Raw genomic sequence first — 21,951 nt, 5'->3', positions numbered from 1 at the left:
ATTTTCTGTATACTGTCTGTGTCAGACTGTCTGTTCTCTGTACAATTACAAACGGCTGTATTTCGCATTGTCATAACCTGATGTGCCGTTTCCTCCCCCAGCAACCAAGGCATCGCACCACTCTGGAGACGTCCAGTATTGCTGAGCTGGGAGTGGTCACATCTGGCCTGAACGGCCAAGACACATCACAGGACGACTGGCATTGCCCTGGCGACAACCTGGGAAAAGGTCAGGGGTCGAGGACCTCCAGGTCGCACCGCTCGGCTGTCAGGATACCGTGCACGGACGATGGGGGCGTGCACGTTTACGCCCACACCGAGGATGACATCAACACCCACAGAGACGACAGTGACGTAGAGGAGGTGAGACACACCATTTAGCACTTACACACACACCTCTCAATTTACACTCCACCTTCATGTAACAGACCTCTTTCACAAAGCCACTTCCTGTGCTTTCCCTGCTCCTACACACTGCTTTGTTTCTGTACTGTTGAAGGATTCCACATTCGTCTCTTTGCATTTCCAGATTGTTTGTACAGCAGTCTCAAGACCTGTCACTCTTCCCATAGCCAAGGAATCCCAACAGCGGGTAAGAAAAGACAAGAAAAAAGAGATTGACTTCAGATTTTGAAACACCTGACGACTTTGTTAGTTTCCGTACAATGATATTGTACAGAATATTGTGTGAACCCATACAGTTATTGGTGTGAATCCTGTTTCTGTCTACTCAGAAGCTGCATCCTGACCCCATCCTCAGGCTCAACAGAATCATTGGTTTTGGTGGAGCCACTATGAAATGTGTAAGTCTCAAGGTGGCACTGTGTTTGTTTACGCTATGAGATATGTTTTCACACGGGGGCCACACGAGTGGCGCAGCGGTCTAAGGCACTGAGTGCTTGAGGCGTCACTACAGACTGGTTCGATCTCAGGCTGTGTCACAACCGGCTGTGACCGGGAGTTCCATAGGGTGGCGCACAATTGGACCAGTGTAGTCTGGGTTAGGGGAGGCTTTACTTGGTTCATCGCAATCTAGCGACTCCCTTTGGCTGGCCTGGTGCCTGCAGGCTGACTTCGGTAGTCAGTTGAATGCTGTTTCTTCCGACACATTGGTGCAGCTTGCTTCTGGGTTAAGCGGGCAGGTGTTAAGAAGCGTGGTTTGGCGGTTCATGTTTCGGCAGACGCATGGCTCAACCTTCGCCTCTCCTGAGCCCGTTGAGGAGTTGCAGCGATGAGACAAGATAGAAAAAGGGGGTTATAAAGTCCTGTAGGTCATGTGAAATAAGTAAAGGAAAACTTATGATCCATCGTTGCCGTATATTAGATATCATACCATTTTTATATGTTACAGATATAATATCTGATATGAGTTTCTCTCTCTCTGTGAGATCATATATGACAAAACTATATATCATATACACAAGTACTGTATATTTAAGAAGTAAGGCCCGAGGGGGTGTGGTATATGGCCAATATACTACAGCTAAGGACTGTTCTTATGCACAACGCAGAGTGCCTGGATACAGCCCTATATTGGCCGTATACCACAAAGACTCGAGGTGCTTTATTGCTATTATAAACTGGCTACCAACGTAATTAGAGCAGTAAAAATGTACATTTTGTCATACCCGTAGTATACGGTGTGATATATCGCGGTTTTCAGTCAATCGGCACTCAGGGCTTGAACCACCCAGTTTATAATGTCTGATATACCACGACTTTCAGCCAATCAGCACCCAGGATTCAAACTACTCGGTTTATAAATACCAAATCTACTACCGCTCTCCCTTTAGGCTCTATGGACTAAGTCTGGGGATACGGTGGTGTATCCCTGTCACGCAATCATCGTCTCCATGAAGATCTCCTCCGGACAGCAGAGGTTCTTCATCGGCCACACTGATAAGGTGTAACACACAGTTTAATGAAATATCCTGAATACACACACAACACACACTCACAAATAGCACCGCTGTTGTCATAGTAGGCCATGCCACTTCAAATACTTGGCCTGGGTGGTGCTGTAGACGTTGTACTATAACAGGTTTTGAATGAAATGCCACAGCAGGTAATGAGAGTTCCGTGGTCTTTTTTGACACTAGCGCTGCATTTCATCACTGTCAAGGTGGCATCAATGTCACCTCACAGTGTGTTGTCTCTGTGTGCTGTCAGGTGTCTGCTCTCACGTTCAATGGGAACAGCACAGTGCTGGCCTCGGCCCAGACCGGCATTCAGAGTGTGGTGCGGGTTTGGAACTACCTCAAGGCCAACTGCTTGGCCATGTTCAAGACCCACGCTCACTCACTGTCCTCGTTGAGGTGACCGTTCACACACAACCACACACGCACACGCTCAGCCACAAGACCCACGCTCACTCACTGTCCTCGTTGAGGTGACCGTTCACACACAACCGCACACGCACACGCTCAGCCACAAGACCCACGCTCACTCACTGTCCTCGTTGAGGTGACCGTTCACACACAACCACACACGCACACGCTCAGCCACAAGACCCATGCTCACTCACTGTCCTCGTTGAGGTGACCGTTCACACACAACCACACACGCACACGCACACGCTCAGCCACAAGACCCATGCTCACTTGCTGACCTCACTAAGGTGACCCTTCACCTCACATCTCCCCTCTTATGTAACTCCTCTTCACATTTGACTTTCCCCTGTGTGTTCCTGTCCCATTGTCCTCATTGAGTTAACCACACGCATATACAGTATAATACAACACACACACGTTCGCTTTAAGGACTGATATTCACTCTGTTCATGACTTGTGCTTCTTGTTGTCCTCAGCTTCTCCTACAGCGGTGGGGTTCTATGTGGAGTGGGGAAAGACGGCCACAGTAAAACAGTAAGCGCCACAGCCAACAGCCATGATATGATGCGTGACTCAGAAGAATTGTTTGCAGATACTGTATTCAAAGGATACAGTCCATGACTAGGAAGAATGGTATCCAGATTGTATTCTTAATATAATCCATATATACAATTCTGTCGAAACAATTCTTCTTAGTCACTTTGTGGCTACAGCCAAGATGACCTTATTCAGTCTTAAACTCAGTTTTTTTCAGGTTAAACAATGATCTTTCTTTTGGCCTTCTAGCTGTTTTCTTACCTGAAAACAAAACAGTCTGTTTACCATGGCTACCCAGCTAGGGAGCAACCAAGGTCAATAGAAAAACACTTCAGCGCACTGCTTAAGGACCTAATGAGAAACGCTCTGGGGGGAAAAAAAGCAATTCATTATCATCATCATGACTTTTACCATGGCTTCGCAATCAGTGTTAGTTACCTTTTGGTTGACTGATTGCTGTGACTGTGAACAGAAAGTTAATTGCTTGTTGTGTGGCGGTGGGGGCCTAACTTAAAAAAAAAAAAAAATGAATTGTCACATGCTTCGTAAACAACAGGTGTAGACTAACAGTGAAATGCTTACGGGGCCTTTTTCAACAATGCAGAGGTAAAGATAAATAATGGTGAATAAGGTTGAATAACAATGACCAGTAAAAATAACTATATATAGGGAGTAGAAAATAACATGGCTATATACAGGGAGTAGCAAATAACATGGCTATATACAGGGAGTAGAAAATAACATGGCTATATACAGGGAGTAGCAAATAACATGGCTATATATAGGGAGTAGCAAATAACATGGCTATATACAGGGAGTAGCAAATAACATGGCTATATACAGGGAGTAGCAAATAACATGGCTATATACAGGGAGTAGCAAATAACATGGCTATATACAGGGAGTAGCAAATAACATGGCTATATACAGGGAGTAGCAAATAACATGGCTATATACAGGGAGTAGCAAATAACATGGCTATATATAGGGAGTAACAAATAACATGGCTATATTTTTTTATTTAACTGGGAAAGTAAGTTAAGGACAAATTCTTATTTACAATGACGGCCTACTAAAAGGCAAAAGGCCTCCTGCGGGGCCGGGGGCCTGGGATTAAAAATAATATATAAATAAAATATAAATATAAGACAAAACACATATCACAACAAGAGCGACAACTCTACATAAAGAGAGACCTAAGACAACATAGCAAGGCAGCAACACATGACAACACAGCATGGTAGCAACATAACAACTACATGGTAGCAGCACAAAACATGGTACAAACATTATTGGGCACAGACAACAGCACAAAGGGCAAGAAGGTAGAGAACAATACATCACACAAAGCAGTCACAACTGTCAGTAAGAGTTTTCCTGATTGAGTCTTTGAATTAAGCGATTAAGATACAACATTCCAGTTAGTGTTTGTTGCAGCTCTTTCCAGTCACTAGCTGCAGCGAACTGAAAAGAGGAGCGACTCAGGGATGTGTGTGCTTTGGGTACTTTAAAAAAAATATATATTATTTTTATTTTACCCCCTTTTCTCCCCAATTTTGTGGTATCCAATTGTTAGTAGTTACTATCTTGTCTCATCGCTACAACTCCCGTACGGGCTCGGGAGAGACAAAGGTCGAAAGCCATGCGTCCTCTGAAACCAAACCAAGCCGGACTGCTTCTTAACACAGCGTGCATCCAACCCGGAAGCCAGCCGCACCAATGTGTCGGAGGAAACACCGTGCACCTGGCGACCTGGTTAGCGTGCACTGCGCCCGGCCTGCCACAGGAGTCACTAGTGCACGATGAGACAAGGATATCCCTACCGGCCAAACCCTCCCTACCGGCCAAACCCAACCTCCCTAATTACAACATTTGTTTCATCAGTGCAATTTATAGTTTTTGTAAAGACACATTTTTTCATCACCTCATACAATCTCATTTTTTTCTTCAATGAAGTGTTTGTTGTCACTCAACTTTAGTTTCATCAGTTGCGGCTGAACAGTTTGTTTGTGTGATTAACTCTGCCTGTAAACACGCTGGTTGATTCTAAGGAAAGAGAACACGGCGCTGAAAGGTACTGTATACTCTATTCATTGCAAGGTGGAGGTGGTGCAAAGGGAGGACAAACAACTTAAAGAAACCTTGCTTGATGTACAGTGTAGATCAATGCGGAACAATCTAATATTCTCAGGGATACCGGAGAATGACAACAGCAGAGGCTGTGAGGACACAGTCCGAGACTTTATGTCAACTCAATTAAAACTGCCCACATGTTGTGCGCAATGCCACTTTCTCCAGAGTTCATAGAATATGTAAGGCCTCTGGAAATAGGCCACAGCTATTATTGCATGTTTTGACAAATTTAAGCAAAAGGAAATGACGAAGAACATGGGCAGAGAACTCAGAAACACTGATTTTGGAATGAATGATCACTTCCCCACCGAGATCAATGAAAGGAGAAAGACTATATCCCATCATGAAGGAAAAGCGTTGCCTGAATTAACGAGTCTCCATGGTGATGGATAAACTTCATATCAATGGGCAATTGTATCGGGACTCTGGAGTAACTCCCTGGCTATTTTAATTTAATGTTCAAATTTGAGTATGTGTGTTGTGGTGTATCATGACAACTTCAACTATAACGAATACATGCTCTATTGATCTTCACTTGATAAGGAAAGGGCTGCATATAGCTCAGGTTAATGTATGTAGCCTTCCTAACAAAATACATGAGGTTTTTAACTTGGTCAACATAAATTAAATTCATATTTTGGCTTTGACCGAAAGGCATTTTGATGCATCTATAAATGATGGTTAAATTAACATTCAAGGATATAGTCTACTGAGAAGGGACAGGAACAGGAATGGTGGGGGTGTAGCACTGTATTCAGAATCATATACCTTTTAAGAGGAGGGATGATCTTAATGTATGTCAAACTATGGGCTCAATCTTCCTCACCAGGCACCCATATTGGTAGGATGTGTGTATAGACCTCATAGCTCTAAGGTGTCCTATCTGGATGACTTATGTACTGGGTTTGACCAGGCCACAGATGGCAACAGAGATGTATTTATCTTGGGTGATTTTAATATAAATTGGAAGGATCACAATCATTCGAATAGAACAAAATTGATGAGATATGCCAAGAACTGTGGTTTGAAACAAATGGTTAATGATACTACTAGATCTTCAATTAAGTTGGGGCATCGTTCAGACACATGCATTGATCTGATTTTCTGTAATATACCACTGCAATGCTCAAAAGCCAGATCAATGCCAGTGGGCTGGACAGACCATAATATTGTGACCATAACCATGAACACCAAGGTTCCAAAGAAACTCCCTAGGATTGTGGTCAAAATAAATTTTAAAACATTTAATCATGAGCTATTTCTAAATGATTTGGCTGCTGCACCCTGGAAGCTGATTTATCTAGAGGATGATTTAAATCACGCTAGAGAATGTTTTATTGATTTGCTCACTGAGGTAATGGAGATGGACGGGCACCAACTGTACTCTTTCTTATAGGGGCATAATACCCTATAAGAAAGAGTACAGTTGGTGCCCGTTCATCTCCATGGATTGATGATGAACTGGGTGAGGCTTTTTCTCAAAGAAATAAGTATTAAGCAGCCAAGTCAAAATTAGAAATTGATGAACAGAATTATAGAACATTACGTAATTATGCAGTTAAATTGAATCGAAAGACACTTTTTTATTTTATTTTACAACGATGCGTTTATTGATTGTAAAAACGATTGTAAAAAGTTATGGAACACAGTTAAGGGCTTACTTGGTGCATCTATCTCATCATGCCCATCTAGTGTGGAGGTTGATTGGAGTTGATATTGCCAATCATTTTGCAGATTTTTTTACAAAGAAAATGTAATTACTGAGCAACAATGTAAACGTACATTCTTCCAAACAAGCTATTGTCCAATGGATTGATGATCATATTATGAGCAATAAGATCTGCTCTTTTAGTCTGCAAACGGTGTCAGTGGAGGAGATGTTAAACCTATTGAAGTCATTACCTGATGGTAAATCTACAGGTTATGGTCTTATGGACAATTTTTTGCTTCGCTGTGCTGCTCCCCAGATTGCAGTTCCACTGAAATACATATTTAATTGGTCACGTGAAAAGGGGATGTTTGCAAATGTATGGAAGCATGCGAAACTGTGTCCTATTCTGAAAGACTGCAAAGAACCCATTACTCCTTCCAATAGTCGACCAATTAGTCTACTCCCTACACTCAGTAAGATATTGGAGGGTATTGTGAGTAGACAAATGTGGGAGTACATGGAAAATAATGATCTGATTACAGCCAATCAGCATGCTTATCGTAGAAACCATTCCACTACCAGTGCATTGGTTGACATGACTGACCAGTGGCTCAATGCTATGGATAATAGCAGATTTGTGGGTGTACTATTTTTAGATTACAGTGCAGCATTTGATTTAGTGGATCATGAAATCATTTTGACAAAATTTATGCATTATGGATTTAAGGAGGTAGCATCGAATTGGGTACAGTCATACAGTGGGGCAAAGAAGTATTTAGTCAGCCACCAATTGTGCAAGTTCTCCCACTTAAAAAGATGAGAGAGGCCTGTCATTTTCATCATAGGTACACTTCAACTATGACAGACAAAATGAGGAAAAAAAATCCAGAAAATCACATTGTAGGATTAATGAATTTATTTGCAAATTATGGTGGAAAATAACACAAGCATTAATTAACTTCTATTCACAACGGTATTCAGTTGGTAAGAGACAGACATTCCGTAAATAATAGGAATAGATTGTCCACCATCTATGCGTTATCCAGACAGAAAAGAGAAATAGGCAAAAGAACATTTTGATTTAGAGCAATAAATAAATGGAATAAATTAACTGAGCAAACTAGAAACCTTTCAATATATACATTTAAACATGATTTTAAAACAATTGGAATATAATACATAGAAATGTTGTGGGACTATAGTAGATGAAGAATCAATATTTTTTTTAGATCGAGTATTTATTGGGTCATTGTGTTAGTATATTATGTATGTTTGTAATAGTGTGTTATATGTGAAAATGTTTTCGTATTTTAATGTTTAAGCACTCTTGGAAGATTAGTCCAAATGGGGACTAAAATAAATCTAAATCAATCAAACCCGGACGACGCTAGGCCAATTGTACGTCGCCCCATGGACCTCCCGTTCGCGGCCGGCTGCGACAGAGCCTGGGCTCAAACCCAGAGTCTCTGGTGGCACTGCCTCCCACTCGGGAGGCTTGGGGACCTTTAACAGAATGTGACTGGCAGAACGGGTGTTGTATGTTGAGGATGAGAGCTGCAGTTGATATCTCAGATAGGGGGGAGTGAGGCCTAAGAGGGTTTTATAAATAAGCATCAACCAGTGGGTCTTGTAACAGGTATACAGAGATGACCAGTTTACAGAGGAGTATAGAGTACAGTGATGTGTCCTATAAGGAGCATTGGTGGCGAATCTGATGGTCGAATGTTAAAGAACATCTACTCGCTCGAGAGCACCCTTAACTGCCGATCTATGAATTATGTCTCTGTAATCTAGCATGGGTAAGATGGTCATCTGAATCAGGGTTAGTTTGGCAACTGTGGTGAAAGAAGAGTGATTATGATAGAGGAAGCCAAGTCTAGATTTAACTTTGCCCTGCAGCTTTGATATGTGCTGAGAGAAGGATAATGCATCGTCAAGGTGGTGACTACCTCAAGCTCTAAACCCTCAGAGATAGTAATCACACCTGTGGGAGGTGGGGCGTTCTTCTTACAAAACCATATGACCTTTGTTTTGGAGGTGTTCAGAACAAGGTTAAGGGTAGAGAAAGCTTTTTGGACACTAAGAAAGCTTTGTTGTAGAGCATTTAACACAAAATCTGTGGAGGGGCCAGCTGAGGATAAGACTATCATCTGCATATAAATGGGTGAGAGATCTTCCTACTGCCTGAGCTATGTTGTTGATGTAAATTGATAAGAACTTGGGGCCTAGGATTGAGCCTTGGGGTAATCCCTTGGTGACAGGCAGTGACTAAGACAGCAGATTTTCTGACTTTATACACTGCACTCTTTGAGAGGGATAGTTAGCAAACCAGCCCAAAGACCCCTCAGAGACACGAATACTCCGTAGCCAGCCCACAAGAATGGAATGGTCTATCGTATCAAAAGCTTTGGCCAAGTCAATAAAAATAGCAGCACAATATTGCTTAGAATCAAGGGCAATGGTGACATCATTGAAGACCTTTTAAGATTGCAGTGACACATCCACAACCTGAGCGGAAACCAGATTGGATACCGGAGAGAATACTATTGACATCAAGAAAGCCAGTCAGTTGATTGACACGTTTTCCCAACACTTTTGATTAACAGGGCGAAATAGAACAGTTAGGATCAACTTGATCTCCCCCTTTAAATAAAGGACGGACTGTGGCTGCCTTCCAAGCAATGGGAACCTCCCCAGAAAGGAGAGACGGGCTTGACGATGATAGGGGCAGCAACCTTAGAAGAAAGGGTCTAAACCATCTGACCCAGATGTTTTTTGGGGTCAAGTTTAAGGAGCTCCTTTAGCACCTCGGACTCAGTGACTGCCTGCAGGGAGAAACTTTGTTGCGGGGCAGGGGGAAAATAGGGAGAAGCATCGGGGATAGTCACATTAGAAGAGGTGGGAGATGAGGAAATGTTGTATTGGCAAGGAGGCATGGCTGAGTCAAATAGCAATCTTGACTTAATGAAGTGGTGATTAAAGAGCTCAGCCACATGCTTCTTGTCAGTAACAACCACATCATCAACATTAAGGGACATGGGCAGCTGTGAGGAGAGTTTATTCTCCAGGTCTTTAACTGTTTTCCAGAACTACTTTGGGTTAGACCCACAAAAAGAGAACTGCTCCTTAAAGTAACTAACGTTGGCCTGAGTGCACTCATTTCTCATTTGCCTGAATGAAAGCTAGTCAACCTGAGTATGCGTGTGCCGAGCCTTTCGCTAAATGCAATTCTTGAGGTGGAGTAACTCTGCAAGATCACGGTCGAACCAGGGGCTGGACCTGTTTTTACTTATTTTTTTCTTTATAGGGGTGTGTTTGTTAACAATACCACTGAAAATATCAAATCAGAAGGTCCAAGTGTCTTCGACAGAGGGGATCAAGCGGAATCTATACCATTTTAGAGGCTAGTTCATGAAGGAAAGCTTGCTCATTAAAGTTTTTTTAGCAATTGTTTATGACAAATCAGGACAGATCGTTTCACTGAGCAGCCATTATGAACACATGCTGTAAAACAGGGATCACTAAGGTCATCACAGAAAACACCAGACTGATACTTATCAGGATTATTTGTGAGGATAACATCGAGGAGAGTAGCCTTTTCTGGGTGTTTGGAGTCATACCTTTTGGGATTGGTGATAATCTGAGAAGGATTTAGGGAGTCCCATTTGCTTTAGGACTTGGTCAGGTGGTTTAACCTGTCTAGGACTGGGGTTCCGCACCATTTTAAAGATAAAATTCTCGTTAATCCAGCCACAGTGTCTGAGTTAAAAAATGCTTTACAGTGAAAGCTCCACAAACGATTGTTAGGTCACCACCAACTCACAGAAAAACCCAGCCATTTTTCCAGCCAAAGAGAGGAGTCACAAAAATCACAAATAGAGATAAAAGTAATCACTAACCTTTGATCTTCATCAGATGACACTCATAGGACTTCATGTTACACAATACATGTATGTTTTGTTCGGTAAAGTTCATATTTATATCCCAAAATCTTATTTTACATTGGCGTGTTACGTTCAGATGTTCCAAAACATGCAGTGATATTGCAGAGAGCCATGTGAATTCACAGAAATACTCATTATAAATGTTGATGAAAATACCATTTTTAGACATGGAAATATAGATGCACATCTCCTTAACTTCTTTGGGATAGGGGGCAGCATTTTTACTTTTGGATGAATAGCATGGCCAGAGTGAACTGCCTTCTACTCAGTTCCAGATGCTAATATATGCATATTATTATTATTATTAGTAGTAGTAGTATTGGATAGAAAACACTCTGAAGTTTCTAAAACTGTTTGAATGATGTCTGTGAGTAAAACAGAACTCACATGGCAGGCAAAAACCTGAGAAAAAATCCAAACTGGAAGTGGGATATCTGAGGTTTGTAGTTTTTGAACTCACCCCTATTGAAAACACAGTGGGATATTGGTTGTTGCACATCCTAAGGCTTCCACTAGATGTCAACCGTCTTTAGAAACTTGAGGATTCTACTGTGATGTGGAGCCGGATGGGAGCTCTTTGAGTCAGTGGTCTGCCTACAGCCTCGTTCTCAGTCACGCGCTTTCACTTGAGAGGTAGCTGTCGTTCCATTGCTTTTCAAAAGATAATGGAATTCTCCAGTTGGAACATTGTACTTTTATGATAAAAACATCCTAAAAGATTGATTCTATACTTAGTTTGACAAGTTTCTTCGACCTGTAATATAACTTTTTGAACGTTTCGTCCGAATGGACCAGATTGCGCATTTGGATTTGTTTACCAAACGCCCTAACAAAAGAAGCTATTGGACATAAATGGACATAAATGATGGACATTATCGAACAAAACAAGAATTTATTATAGAACTGCGATTCCTGGGAGTGCATTCTGATGAAGATCATCAAAGGTAAGTGAATATTTATAATGCTGTTTATGAATAATGTTGACTACCCAACATGGCGGATATGTTTGGGCTCTGAGCACCGTTCTCAGATTATGCTTTTTCCGTAAAGTTAAAAAAAAATCTGACACAGCGGTTGCATTAAGCATGTTCAAGTCACCAAGCAGGACAAGTTCAGACTTAGTGTAAGAGGCCAGGAGAGAGCTTAGGGCAGGTAGGGTACAGACCAGTGCTGATGGAGGACTATAGCACCCGGCAACAGTCAAAGAGTTATTTGAAATTTGAATGCTTAAACCAGCAAATCAAATTGTTTGGGGACAGATTTGGTGGAGACAACCGAGCACTGAAGGTGATCCTTGGTAAAGATTGCCACTCCCCCACCTTTGGAAGATCTGTCTTGCCGAAAAAGGTTATAACAAGGAAGGTTAACATCAGTATTCAAAACACTCTCCTTTAACCACATCTCCGTAATGACCAACAGATCTGGATTGGAGCTGTGAACCCACACTTTCAATTGATCCATTTTAGGTAATAAGCTTCTAGTGTTAACGTGCAGAAAACCCAGGCTTTTACGAGTGTAGAAATCAGTGATGCAGATATCAGAGCACAAGTCAGAATTTGGGAGAGCTCTGCAGGGAGAGCTCTGCAGTGCTGATTTATGACATCTGAATGTGCATCAGATGGCAACAAGATCATATTGAACAGCAATTCCATCAGGTAACATGAATACAAAGCCGGTGTGAGGTGGTTAGAATAGGATGGGAGGCCAAAAGTCAGTGTAACCAATAGAGGGTCAGAGTCCCGAGTGTGGGAACAAACAGTCTGTCTCACGGTTGGGTAAAGAATGTTTGTAGTCAACAAAGTATGCAGGAGTCATGAGGCAAATAGTCAAATGCACAAGAAACAAATAAAATATATATTGACTTCAGAGTCACTCGCCCAACAGTGCATGAGTGCTGGAGGTGAGCGAAAGCTCGGGAGAGAGGGGTGAGTGTGGTGGGGGTACCTGTACCAGACAGTGGGAGACAGTCCAGGGCAGACGGTGAACAGAGAGGGGTGAGTGTGGTGGGATACCTGTACCAGACAGGAGGAGACCGGCCAGGGCAGACGGTGAACAGAGAGGGGTGAGTGTGGTGGGGGTACCTGTACCAGACAGTCCAGGGCAGACGGGGAGACAGGCCAGGGAAGACGGTGAACAGAGAGGGGTGAGTGTGGTGGGGGTACCTGTACCAGACAGGGGGAGACAGGCCAGGGAAGACGGTGAACAGAGAGGGGTGAGTGTGGTGGGGGTACCTGTACCAGACAGGGGGAGACAGGCCAGGGCAGACGGTGAACAGATCTCCAGGTGGAATCCAAGCAGCAGTGCAGCAGGCAACTGGAGTATGTGTCACGCCCACTTGGGAGAAGCTTTTATTTCTGGAGGCAGATTTCTTGTAGGAAATGCCAGTGGATGGTCTTTGAACAGCAGGAGGGGGCTTCAGAGGATGCTTCAAAGACTCCTGCCACTTGTTGGGCCCAAAGGCCTCGACACCCTTTACTTCACACATTCATGCTAATTGAATTTGTATCTGGTCTGTCCTTGCAAGCCTGGGAGCCTCATTGGAATGTACTTTATTTTTCATTTTCTATTTTTCTTCTTGGCTTTCAAAATAGCATCAGACCAAACACTACTCACTCAGTTCCAGGTTGGATGGTGTCCTCAGGTCTCTGCTGTTTGTTTGCTAGAGCACCCTCCATAAGGCTTGGAAAAATAACCCTGGAAGCAGTAATCTCTCTGGTTAATTTTAGTCAAAATTTGGTTGTAGGTTTGGAGTTTTGAACTGGAGCAAAGGCCATGCTGTGGAGGGTACCATCCTGTGTATGTACCTGCTGAAAAATCCAAGTTTATCGAACTCCAAATCTATCCTTTTGTTTAACATGTTCCAGGGAGTGGAAAATAGCATGGCTATATACAGGGAGTGGAAAATAGCGTGGCTTTATATAGGGAGTGGAAAATAACATGGCTATATTCAGGGAGTGGAAAATAGCATGGCTATATACAGGGAGTGGAAAATAACATGGCTATATTCAGGGAGTGGAAAATAACATGGCTATATTCAGGGAGTGGAAAATAACATGGCTATATTCAGGGAGTGGAAAATAACATGGCTATATTCAGGGAGTGGAAAATAACATGGCTATATACAGGGAGTGGAAAATAGCGTGGCTTTATATAGGGAGTGGAAAATAACATGGCTATATTCAGGGAGTGGAAAATAACATGGCTATATTCAGGGAGTGGAAAATAATGGCAGTGGAAAATGGCTATATTCAGGGAGTGGAAAATAACATGGCTATATTCAGGGAGTGGAAAATGGAAAAACATGGCTATATATATGGAAAATAACATGGCTATATTCAGGGAGTGGAAAATAACATGGCTATATTCAGTGGAAAATAGCGTGGCTTTATATAGGGAGTGGAAAATAACATGGCTATATTCAGTGGATGGTGGAAAATAACATGGCTATATTCAGGGAGTGGAAAATAGCATGGCTATATACAGGGAGTGGAAAATAACGTGGCTTTATATAGGGAGTGGAAAATAACATGGCTATATTCAGGAGTGGAAAATAACATGGCTATATTCAGGGAGTGGAAAATAACATGGCTATATTCAGGGAGTGGAAAATAACATGGCTATATTCAGGGGGAGTGGAAAATAACATGGCTTTATTCAGGGAGTGGAAAATAAATGGTTATATTCAGGGAGTGGAAAATAACATGGCTATATTCAGGGAGTGGAAAATAACATGGCTATATACAGGGAGTGGAAAATAACATGGCTATATTCAGGGAGTGGAAAATAACATGGCTATATTCAGAGTGGAAAATAACATGGAAAAAAACATGGCTATATTCAGGGAGTGGAAAATAACATGGCTATATTGGAGTGGAAAATAACATGGCTATATTCAGGGAGTGGAAAATAACATGGCTATATTCAGGAGTGGAAAATAACATGGCTATATTCAGGGAGTGGAAAATAACATGGCTATATTCAGGGAGTGGAAAATAACATGGCTATATACAGGGAGTGGAAAATAGCGTGGCTTTTATATAGGGAGTGGAAAATAACATATATTCAGGGAGTGGAAAATAACATGGCTATATTCAGGGAGTGGAAAATAACATGGCTATATTCAGGGAGTGGAAAATAACATGGCTATATTCAGGGAGTGGAAAATAACATGGCTATATTCAGGGAGTGGAAAATAACATGGCTATATTCAGGAGTGGAAAATAACATGGCTATATTCAGGGAGTGGAAAATAACATGGCTATATTCAGGGAGTGGAAAATAGCGTGGCTTTATATAGGGAGTGGAAAATAACATGGCTATATTCAGGGAGTGGAAAAAATGGCATGGCTATATACAGGGAGTGGAAAATAACATGGCTATATTCAGGGAGTGGAAAATACATGGCTATATATAGGGAGTGGAAAATAACCTGGCTATATTCAGGGAGTGGAAAATAGCATGGCTATATACAGGGAGTGGAAAATAGCATGGCTTTATATAGGGAGTGGAAAATAACATGGCTATATTCAGGGAGTGGCTATGGCTATATTCAGGGAGTGGAAAATAACATGGCTATATTCAGGGAGTGGAAAATAGCGTGGCTTTATATAGGGAGTGGAAAATAACATGGCTATATTCAGGGAGTGGAAAATAGCATGGCTATATACAGGGAGTGGAAAATAGCGTGGCTTTATATAGGGAGTGGAAAATAACATGGCTATATTCAGGGAGTGGAAAATAGCATGGCTATATACAGGGAGTGGAAAATAACATGGCTATATTCAGGGAGTGGAAAATAACGTGGCTTTATATAGGGAGTGGAAAATAACATGGCTATATTCAGGAGTGGAAAATAGCATGGCTATATACAGGGAGTGGAAAATAGCGTGGCTTTATATAGGGAGTGGAAAATAACATGGCTATATTCAGGGAGTGGAAAATATATAGGGAGTGGAAAATCATGGCTATATACAGGGAGTGGAAAATAACATGGCTATATTCAGGGAGTGGAAAATAACATGGCTATATTCAGGGAGTGGAAAAAATATGGCTATATGGCTATATTCAGGGAGTGGAAAATAACATGGCTATATACAGGGAGTGGAAAATAACGTGGCTTTATATTCAGGGAGTGGAAAAATGGCTATAACATGGCTATATACAGGGAGTGGAAAATAACATGGCTTTATATAGGGAGTGGAAAATAACATGGCTATATTCAGGGAGTGGAAAATAACATGGCTATATTCAGGGAGTGGAAAATAACATGGCTAGTGGAAAATAACATGGCTATATTCAGGAGTGGAAAATAACATGGCTATATTCAGGGAGTGGAAAATAACATGGCTATATTCAGGGAGTGGAAAATAACATGGCTATATTCAGGGAGTGGAAAATAGCATGGCTATATATAGGGAGTGGAAAATCAGGGAGTGGAAAATAACATGGCTATATTCAGGGAGTGGAAAATAACATGGCTATATTCAGGGAGTGGAAAATAACATGGCTATATATCAGGGAGTGGAAAATAACATGGCTATATATAGGGAGTGGAAAATAACATGGCTATATTCAGGGAGTGGAAAATAACATGGCTATATTCAGGGAGTGGAAAATAACATGGCTATATTCAGGGAGTGGAAAATAACATGGCTATATTCAGGGAGTGGAAAATAACATGGCTATATATAGGGAGTGGGACATGGTGGAAAATAACATGGCTATATTCAGGGAGTGGAAAATAACATGGCTATATTATATAACATGGCTATATATAGGGAGTGGAAAATAGCGTGGCTTTATATAGGGAGTGGAAAATAACATGGCTATATTCAGGGAGTGGAAAATAACATGGCTTATATATAGGGAGTGGAAAATAACATGGCTATATTCAGGGAGTGGAAAATAACATGGCTATATTCAGGGAGTGGAAAATAACATGGCTATATTCAGGGAGTGGAAAATAACATGGCTATATATAGGGAGTGGAAAATAGCGTAGTGGAAAATAACATGGCTATATTCAGGGAGTGGAAAATAACATGGCTATATTCAGGGAGTGGAAAATAGCGTGGCTTTATATAGGGAGTGGAAAATAACATGGCTATATTAGGGAGTGGAAAATAACATGGCTATATAGTGGAAAATAACGTGGCTTTATATGGCTATAGGGAGTGGAAAATAACATGGAGTGGAAAATAACATGGCTATATTCAGGGAGTGGAAAATAACATGGCTATTCAGGGAGTGGAAAATAACAGGGAGTGGAAAATATATGGCTATAGGGAGTGGAAAATAACATGGCTATATTCAGGGAGTGGAAAATAACATGGCTTTATATCAGGGAGTGGAAAATAACATGGCTATATTCAGGGAGTGGAAAATAACATGGCTATATTCAGGGAGTGGAAAATAACATGGCTATATTCAGGGAGTGGAAAATAGCGTGGCTTTATATGGAAAATAACATGGCTATATTCAGGGAGTGGAAAATAGCGTGGCTTTATATAGGGAGTGGAAAATAACATGGCTATATGGAAAATAACATGGGAGTGGAAAATAACATGGCTATATTCAGGGAGTGGAAAATAACATGGCTATATTCAGGGAGTGGAAAATAACATGGCTATATTCAGGGAGTGGAAAATAACATGGCTATATTATATAGGGAGTGGAAAATAACATGGCTATATTCAGGGAGTGGAAAATAACATGGCTATATTCAGGATGGAAAATAACATGGCTATATATAGGGAGTGGAAAATAGCGTGGCTTTATATAGGGAGTGGAAAATAACATGGCTATATTCAGGGAGTGGAAAATAACATGGCTATATACAGGGAGTGGAAAATAGCGTGGCTTTATATAGGGAGTGGAAAATAACATGGCTATATTCAGGGAGTGGAAAATAACTTTATATAGGGAGTGGAAAATAACATGGCTATATTCAGGGAGTGGAAAATAACATGGCTATATTCAGGGAGTGGAAAATAACATGGCTATGGAAAATAACATGGCTATATTAGGGAGTGGAGTGGAAAATAACATGGCTATATTCAGGGATGGCTATATGGAAAATAACATGGCTTATATGGAAAATACATGGGGAGTGGAAAATAACATGGCTATATTCAGGGAGTGGAAAATAACATGGCTATATATATGGAAAATCATGGCTATATATCAGGGAGTGGGGCTATATTCAGGGAGTGGAAAATAACATGGCTATATACAGGGAGTGGAAAATAACGTGGCTTTATATAGGGAGTGGAAAATAACATGGCTATATTCAGGGAGTGGAAAATAACATGGCTATATAACATGGCTATATTCAGGAGTGGAAAATAACATGGCTATTCAGGGAGTGGAAAATAACGTGGCTTTATATAGGGAGTGGAAAAGGGAGTGGAAAATAACATGGCTATATTCAGGGAGTGGAAAATAACATGGCTATATTCAGGGAGTGGAAAATAACATGGCTATATATATTAACATGGCTATATTCAGGGAGTGGAAAATAACATGGCTATATTCAGGGAGTGGCTGGAAAAACATGGCTATATATATTCAGGGAGTGGAAAATAACATGGCTATATTCAGGGAGTGGAAAATAACATGGCTATATTCAGGGAGTGGAAAATAGCGTGGCTTTATATTCAGGGAGTGGAAAATAACATGGCTATATAACATGGCTATAGGGAGTGGAAAATAACATGGCTATATTCAGGGAGTGGAAAATAACATGGCTATATTCAGGGAGTGGAAAATAACATGGCTATATTCAGGAGTGGAAAATAACATGGCTATATTCAGGGAGTGGAAAATAACATGGCTATATATAGGGAGTGGAAAATAACATGGCTATATATAGGGAGTGGAAAATAACATGGCTATATTCAGGGAGTGGAAAATAACATGGCTATATGGAAAATAACATGGCTATATATAGGGAGTGGAAAATAGCGTGGCTTTATATAGGGAGTGGAAAATAACATGGCTATATTCAGGGAGTGGAAAATAACATGGCTATATTCAGGGAGTGGAAAATAACATGGCTATATTCAGGGAGTGGAAAATAACATGGCTATATTCAGGGAGTGGAAAATAACATATATGGAAAATAACATGGCTATATTCAGGGAGTGGAAAATAGCGTGGCTTTATATAGGGAGTGGAAAATAACATGGCTATATTCAGGGAGTGGAAAATAGCATGGCTATATACAGGGAGTGGAAAATAGCGTGGCTTTATATAGGGAGTGGAAAATAACATGGCTATATTCAGGGAGTGGAAAATAGCGTGGCTTTATATAGGGAGTGGAAAATAACATGGCTATATTCAGGGAGTGGAAAATAACATGGCTATATATAGGGAGTGGAAAATAACATGGCTATATTCAGGGAGTGGAAAATAACATGGCTATATTCAGGGAGTGGAAAATAACATGGCTATATATAGGGAGTGGAAAATAACATGGCTATATTCAGGGAGTGGAAAATAACATGGCTATATTCAGGAGTGGAAAATAACATGGCTATGGAAAATAACATGGGGAGTGGAAAATAGCGTGGCTTTATATAGGGAGTGGAAAATAACATGGCTATATTCAGGGAGTGGAAAATAACATGGCTATATTCAGGGAGTGGAAAATAACATGGCTATATTCAGGGAGTGGAAAATAACATGGCTATATACAGGGAGTGGAAAATAGCGTGGCTTTATCAGGGAGTGGAAAATAACATGGCTATATTCAGGGAGTGGAAAATAACATGGCTATATTCAGGGAGTGGAAAATAGCATGGCTATATACAGGGAGTGGAAAATAGCGTGGCTTTATATAGGGAGTGGAAAATAACATGGCTATATTCAGGGAGTGGAAAATAGCGTGGCTTTATATAGGGAGTGGAAAATAACATGGCTATATTCAGGGAGTGGAAAATAACATGGCTATATATAGGGATTCAGGGAGTGGGAGTGGAAAATAACATGGCTATATTCAGGGAGTGGAAAATAACATGGCTATGGAAAATTCTTTATAGGGAGTGGAAAATAACATGGCTATATTCAGGGAGTGGAAAATAACATGGCTATATATAGGGAGTGGAAAATAGCGTGGCTTTATATAGGGAGTGGAAAATAACATGGCTATATTCAGGGAGTGGAAAATAACATGGCTATATGGAAAATAACATGGCTATATATAGGGAGTGGAAAATAGCGTGGCTTTATATAGGGAGTGGAAAATAACATGGCTATATTCAGGGAGTGGAAAATAACATGGCTATATATAGGGAGTGGAAAATAACATGGCTATATATAGGGAGTGGAAAATAGCGTGGCTTTCTATAGGGAGTGGAAAATAACATGGCTATATTCAGGGAGTGGAAAATAACATGGCTATATACAGGGAGTGGAAAATAGCGTGGCTTTATATAGGGAGTGGAAAATAACATGGCTATATTCAGGAGTGGAAAATAGCATGGCTTTATATAGTGGAAAATAACATGGCTATATTCAGGGAGTGGAAAATAACATGGCTATATTCAGGGAGTGGAAAATAACATGGCTATATCAGGGAGTGGAAAATAACATGGCTATATTCAGGAGTGGAAAATAACATGGCTATATTCAGGGAGTGGAAAATAACATGGCTATATTCAGGGAGTGGAAAATAACATGGCTATATATAGGGAGTGGAAAATAACATGGCTATATTCAGGGAGTGGAAAATAACATGGCTATATTCAGGGAGTGGAAAATAACATGGCTATATTCAGGGAGTGGAAAATAACATGGCTATATTCAGGGAGTGGAAAATAACATGGCTATATTCAGGGAGTGGAAAATAGCATGGCTTTATAGCGTGGCTTTATATAGGGAGTGGAAAATAACATGGCTATATTCAGGGAGTGGAAAATAACATGGCTATATATGGAAAATAACATGGCTATATATAGGGAGTGGAAAATAACATGGCTATATTCAGGGAGTGGAAAATAACATGGCTATATTCAGGGAGTGGAAAATAACATGGCTATATTCAGGAGTGGAAAATATAGCGTGGCTTTATATAGGGAGTGGAAAATAACATGGCTATATTCAGGGAGTGGAAAATAACATGGCTATAGGGAGTGGAAAATAACATGGCTATATATAGGGAGTGGAAAATAGCGTGGCTTTATATAGGGAGTGGAAAATAACATGGCTATATTCAGGGAGTGGAAAATAGCATGGCTATATACAGGGAGTGGAAAATAGCGTGGCTTTATATAGGGAGTGGAAAATAACATGGCTATATTCAGGGAGTGGAAAATAGCGTGGCTTTATATAGGGAGTGGAAAATAACATGGCTATATTCAGGGAGTGGAAAATAACATGGCTATATATAGGGAGTGGAAAATAACATGGCTATATTCAGGGAGTGGAAAATAACATGGCTATATTCAGGGAGTGGAAAATAACATGGCTATATACAGGGAGTGGAAAATAGCGTGGCTTTATATAGGGAGTGGAAAATAACATGGCTATATTCAGGGAGTGGAAAATAACATGGCTATATAGTGGAAAATAGCATGGCTTTATATAGTGGAAAATAACCTGGCTATATTCAGGGAGTGGAAAATAACATGGCTATATTCAGGGAGTGGAAAATAACATGGCTATATTCAGGGAGTGGAAAATAACATGGCTATATATAGGGAGTGGAAAATAGCATGGCTTTATATAGGGAGTGGAAAATAACATGGCTATATTCAGGGAGTGGAAAATAACATGGCTATATGGAAAATAACATGGCTATATATAGGGAGTGGAAAATAGCGTGGCTTTATATAGGGAGTGGAAAATAACATGGCTATATTCAGGGAGTGGAAAATAACATGGCTATATATAACAGGGAGTGGAAAATAGCGTGAAAATTTATATAGGAGTGGAAAATAACATGGCTATATTCAGGGAGTGGAAAATAACATGGCTATATGGAAAATAACATGGCTATATATAGGGAGTGGAAAATAGCGTGGCTTTATATAGGGAGTGGAAAATAACATGGCTATATTCAGGGAGTGGGCATGTGGCTATATCAGGGAGTGGAAAATAATATCAGGGAGTGGAAAATAACATGGCTATATTCAGGGAGTGGAAAATAACATGGCTATATTCAGGGAGTGGAAAATAACATGGCTATATGGAAAATCAGGGAGTGGAAAATAACATGGCTATATTCAGGGAGTGGAAAATAACATGGCTATATTCAGGGAGTGGAAAATAACATGGCATGGCTATATTCAGGGAGTGGAAAATAACATGGCTATATTCAGGGAGTGGAAAATAACATGGCTATATTCAGGGAGTGGAAAA

General features: G+C 40.8%; 1 protein-coding gene across 1 annotated transcript in view; it reads left to right on the top strand.

Annotated features, from left to right (window-relative positions):
• Positions 1-21,951, top strand: part of wdr90 (WD repeat domain 90) — an 89,244-nt gene that overhangs the window by 12,657 nt on the left and 54,636 nt on the right. Inside the window, exons 9-14 of the mRNA XM_029629434.2 lie at positions 102-362; positions 529-591; positions 734-802; positions 1,793-1,903; positions 2,169-2,314; positions 2,806-2,863. Coding sequence (XP_029485294.2) covers positions 102-362; positions 529-591; positions 734-802; positions 1,793-1,903; positions 2,169-2,314; positions 2,806-2,863 — 708 coding nt within the window. The remainder of the gene's footprint in view (positions 1-101; positions 363-528; positions 592-733; positions 803-1,792; positions 1,904-2,168; positions 2,315-2,805; positions 2,864-21,951) is intronic.

This window comes from Oncorhynchus nerka, linkage group LG23 (assembly GCF_034236695.1).
Source record: "Oncorhynchus nerka isolate Pitt River linkage group LG23, Oner_Uvic_2.0, whole genome shotgun sequence".
Classification (NCBI taxonomy): Eukaryota; Metazoa; Chordata; class Actinopteri; order Salmoniformes; family Salmonidae; genus Oncorhynchus; species Oncorhynchus nerka.
The sequence above is the reverse complement of the archived record's forward strand: the minus strand, read 5'-3'. Positions and strand labels throughout refer to the sequence as shown.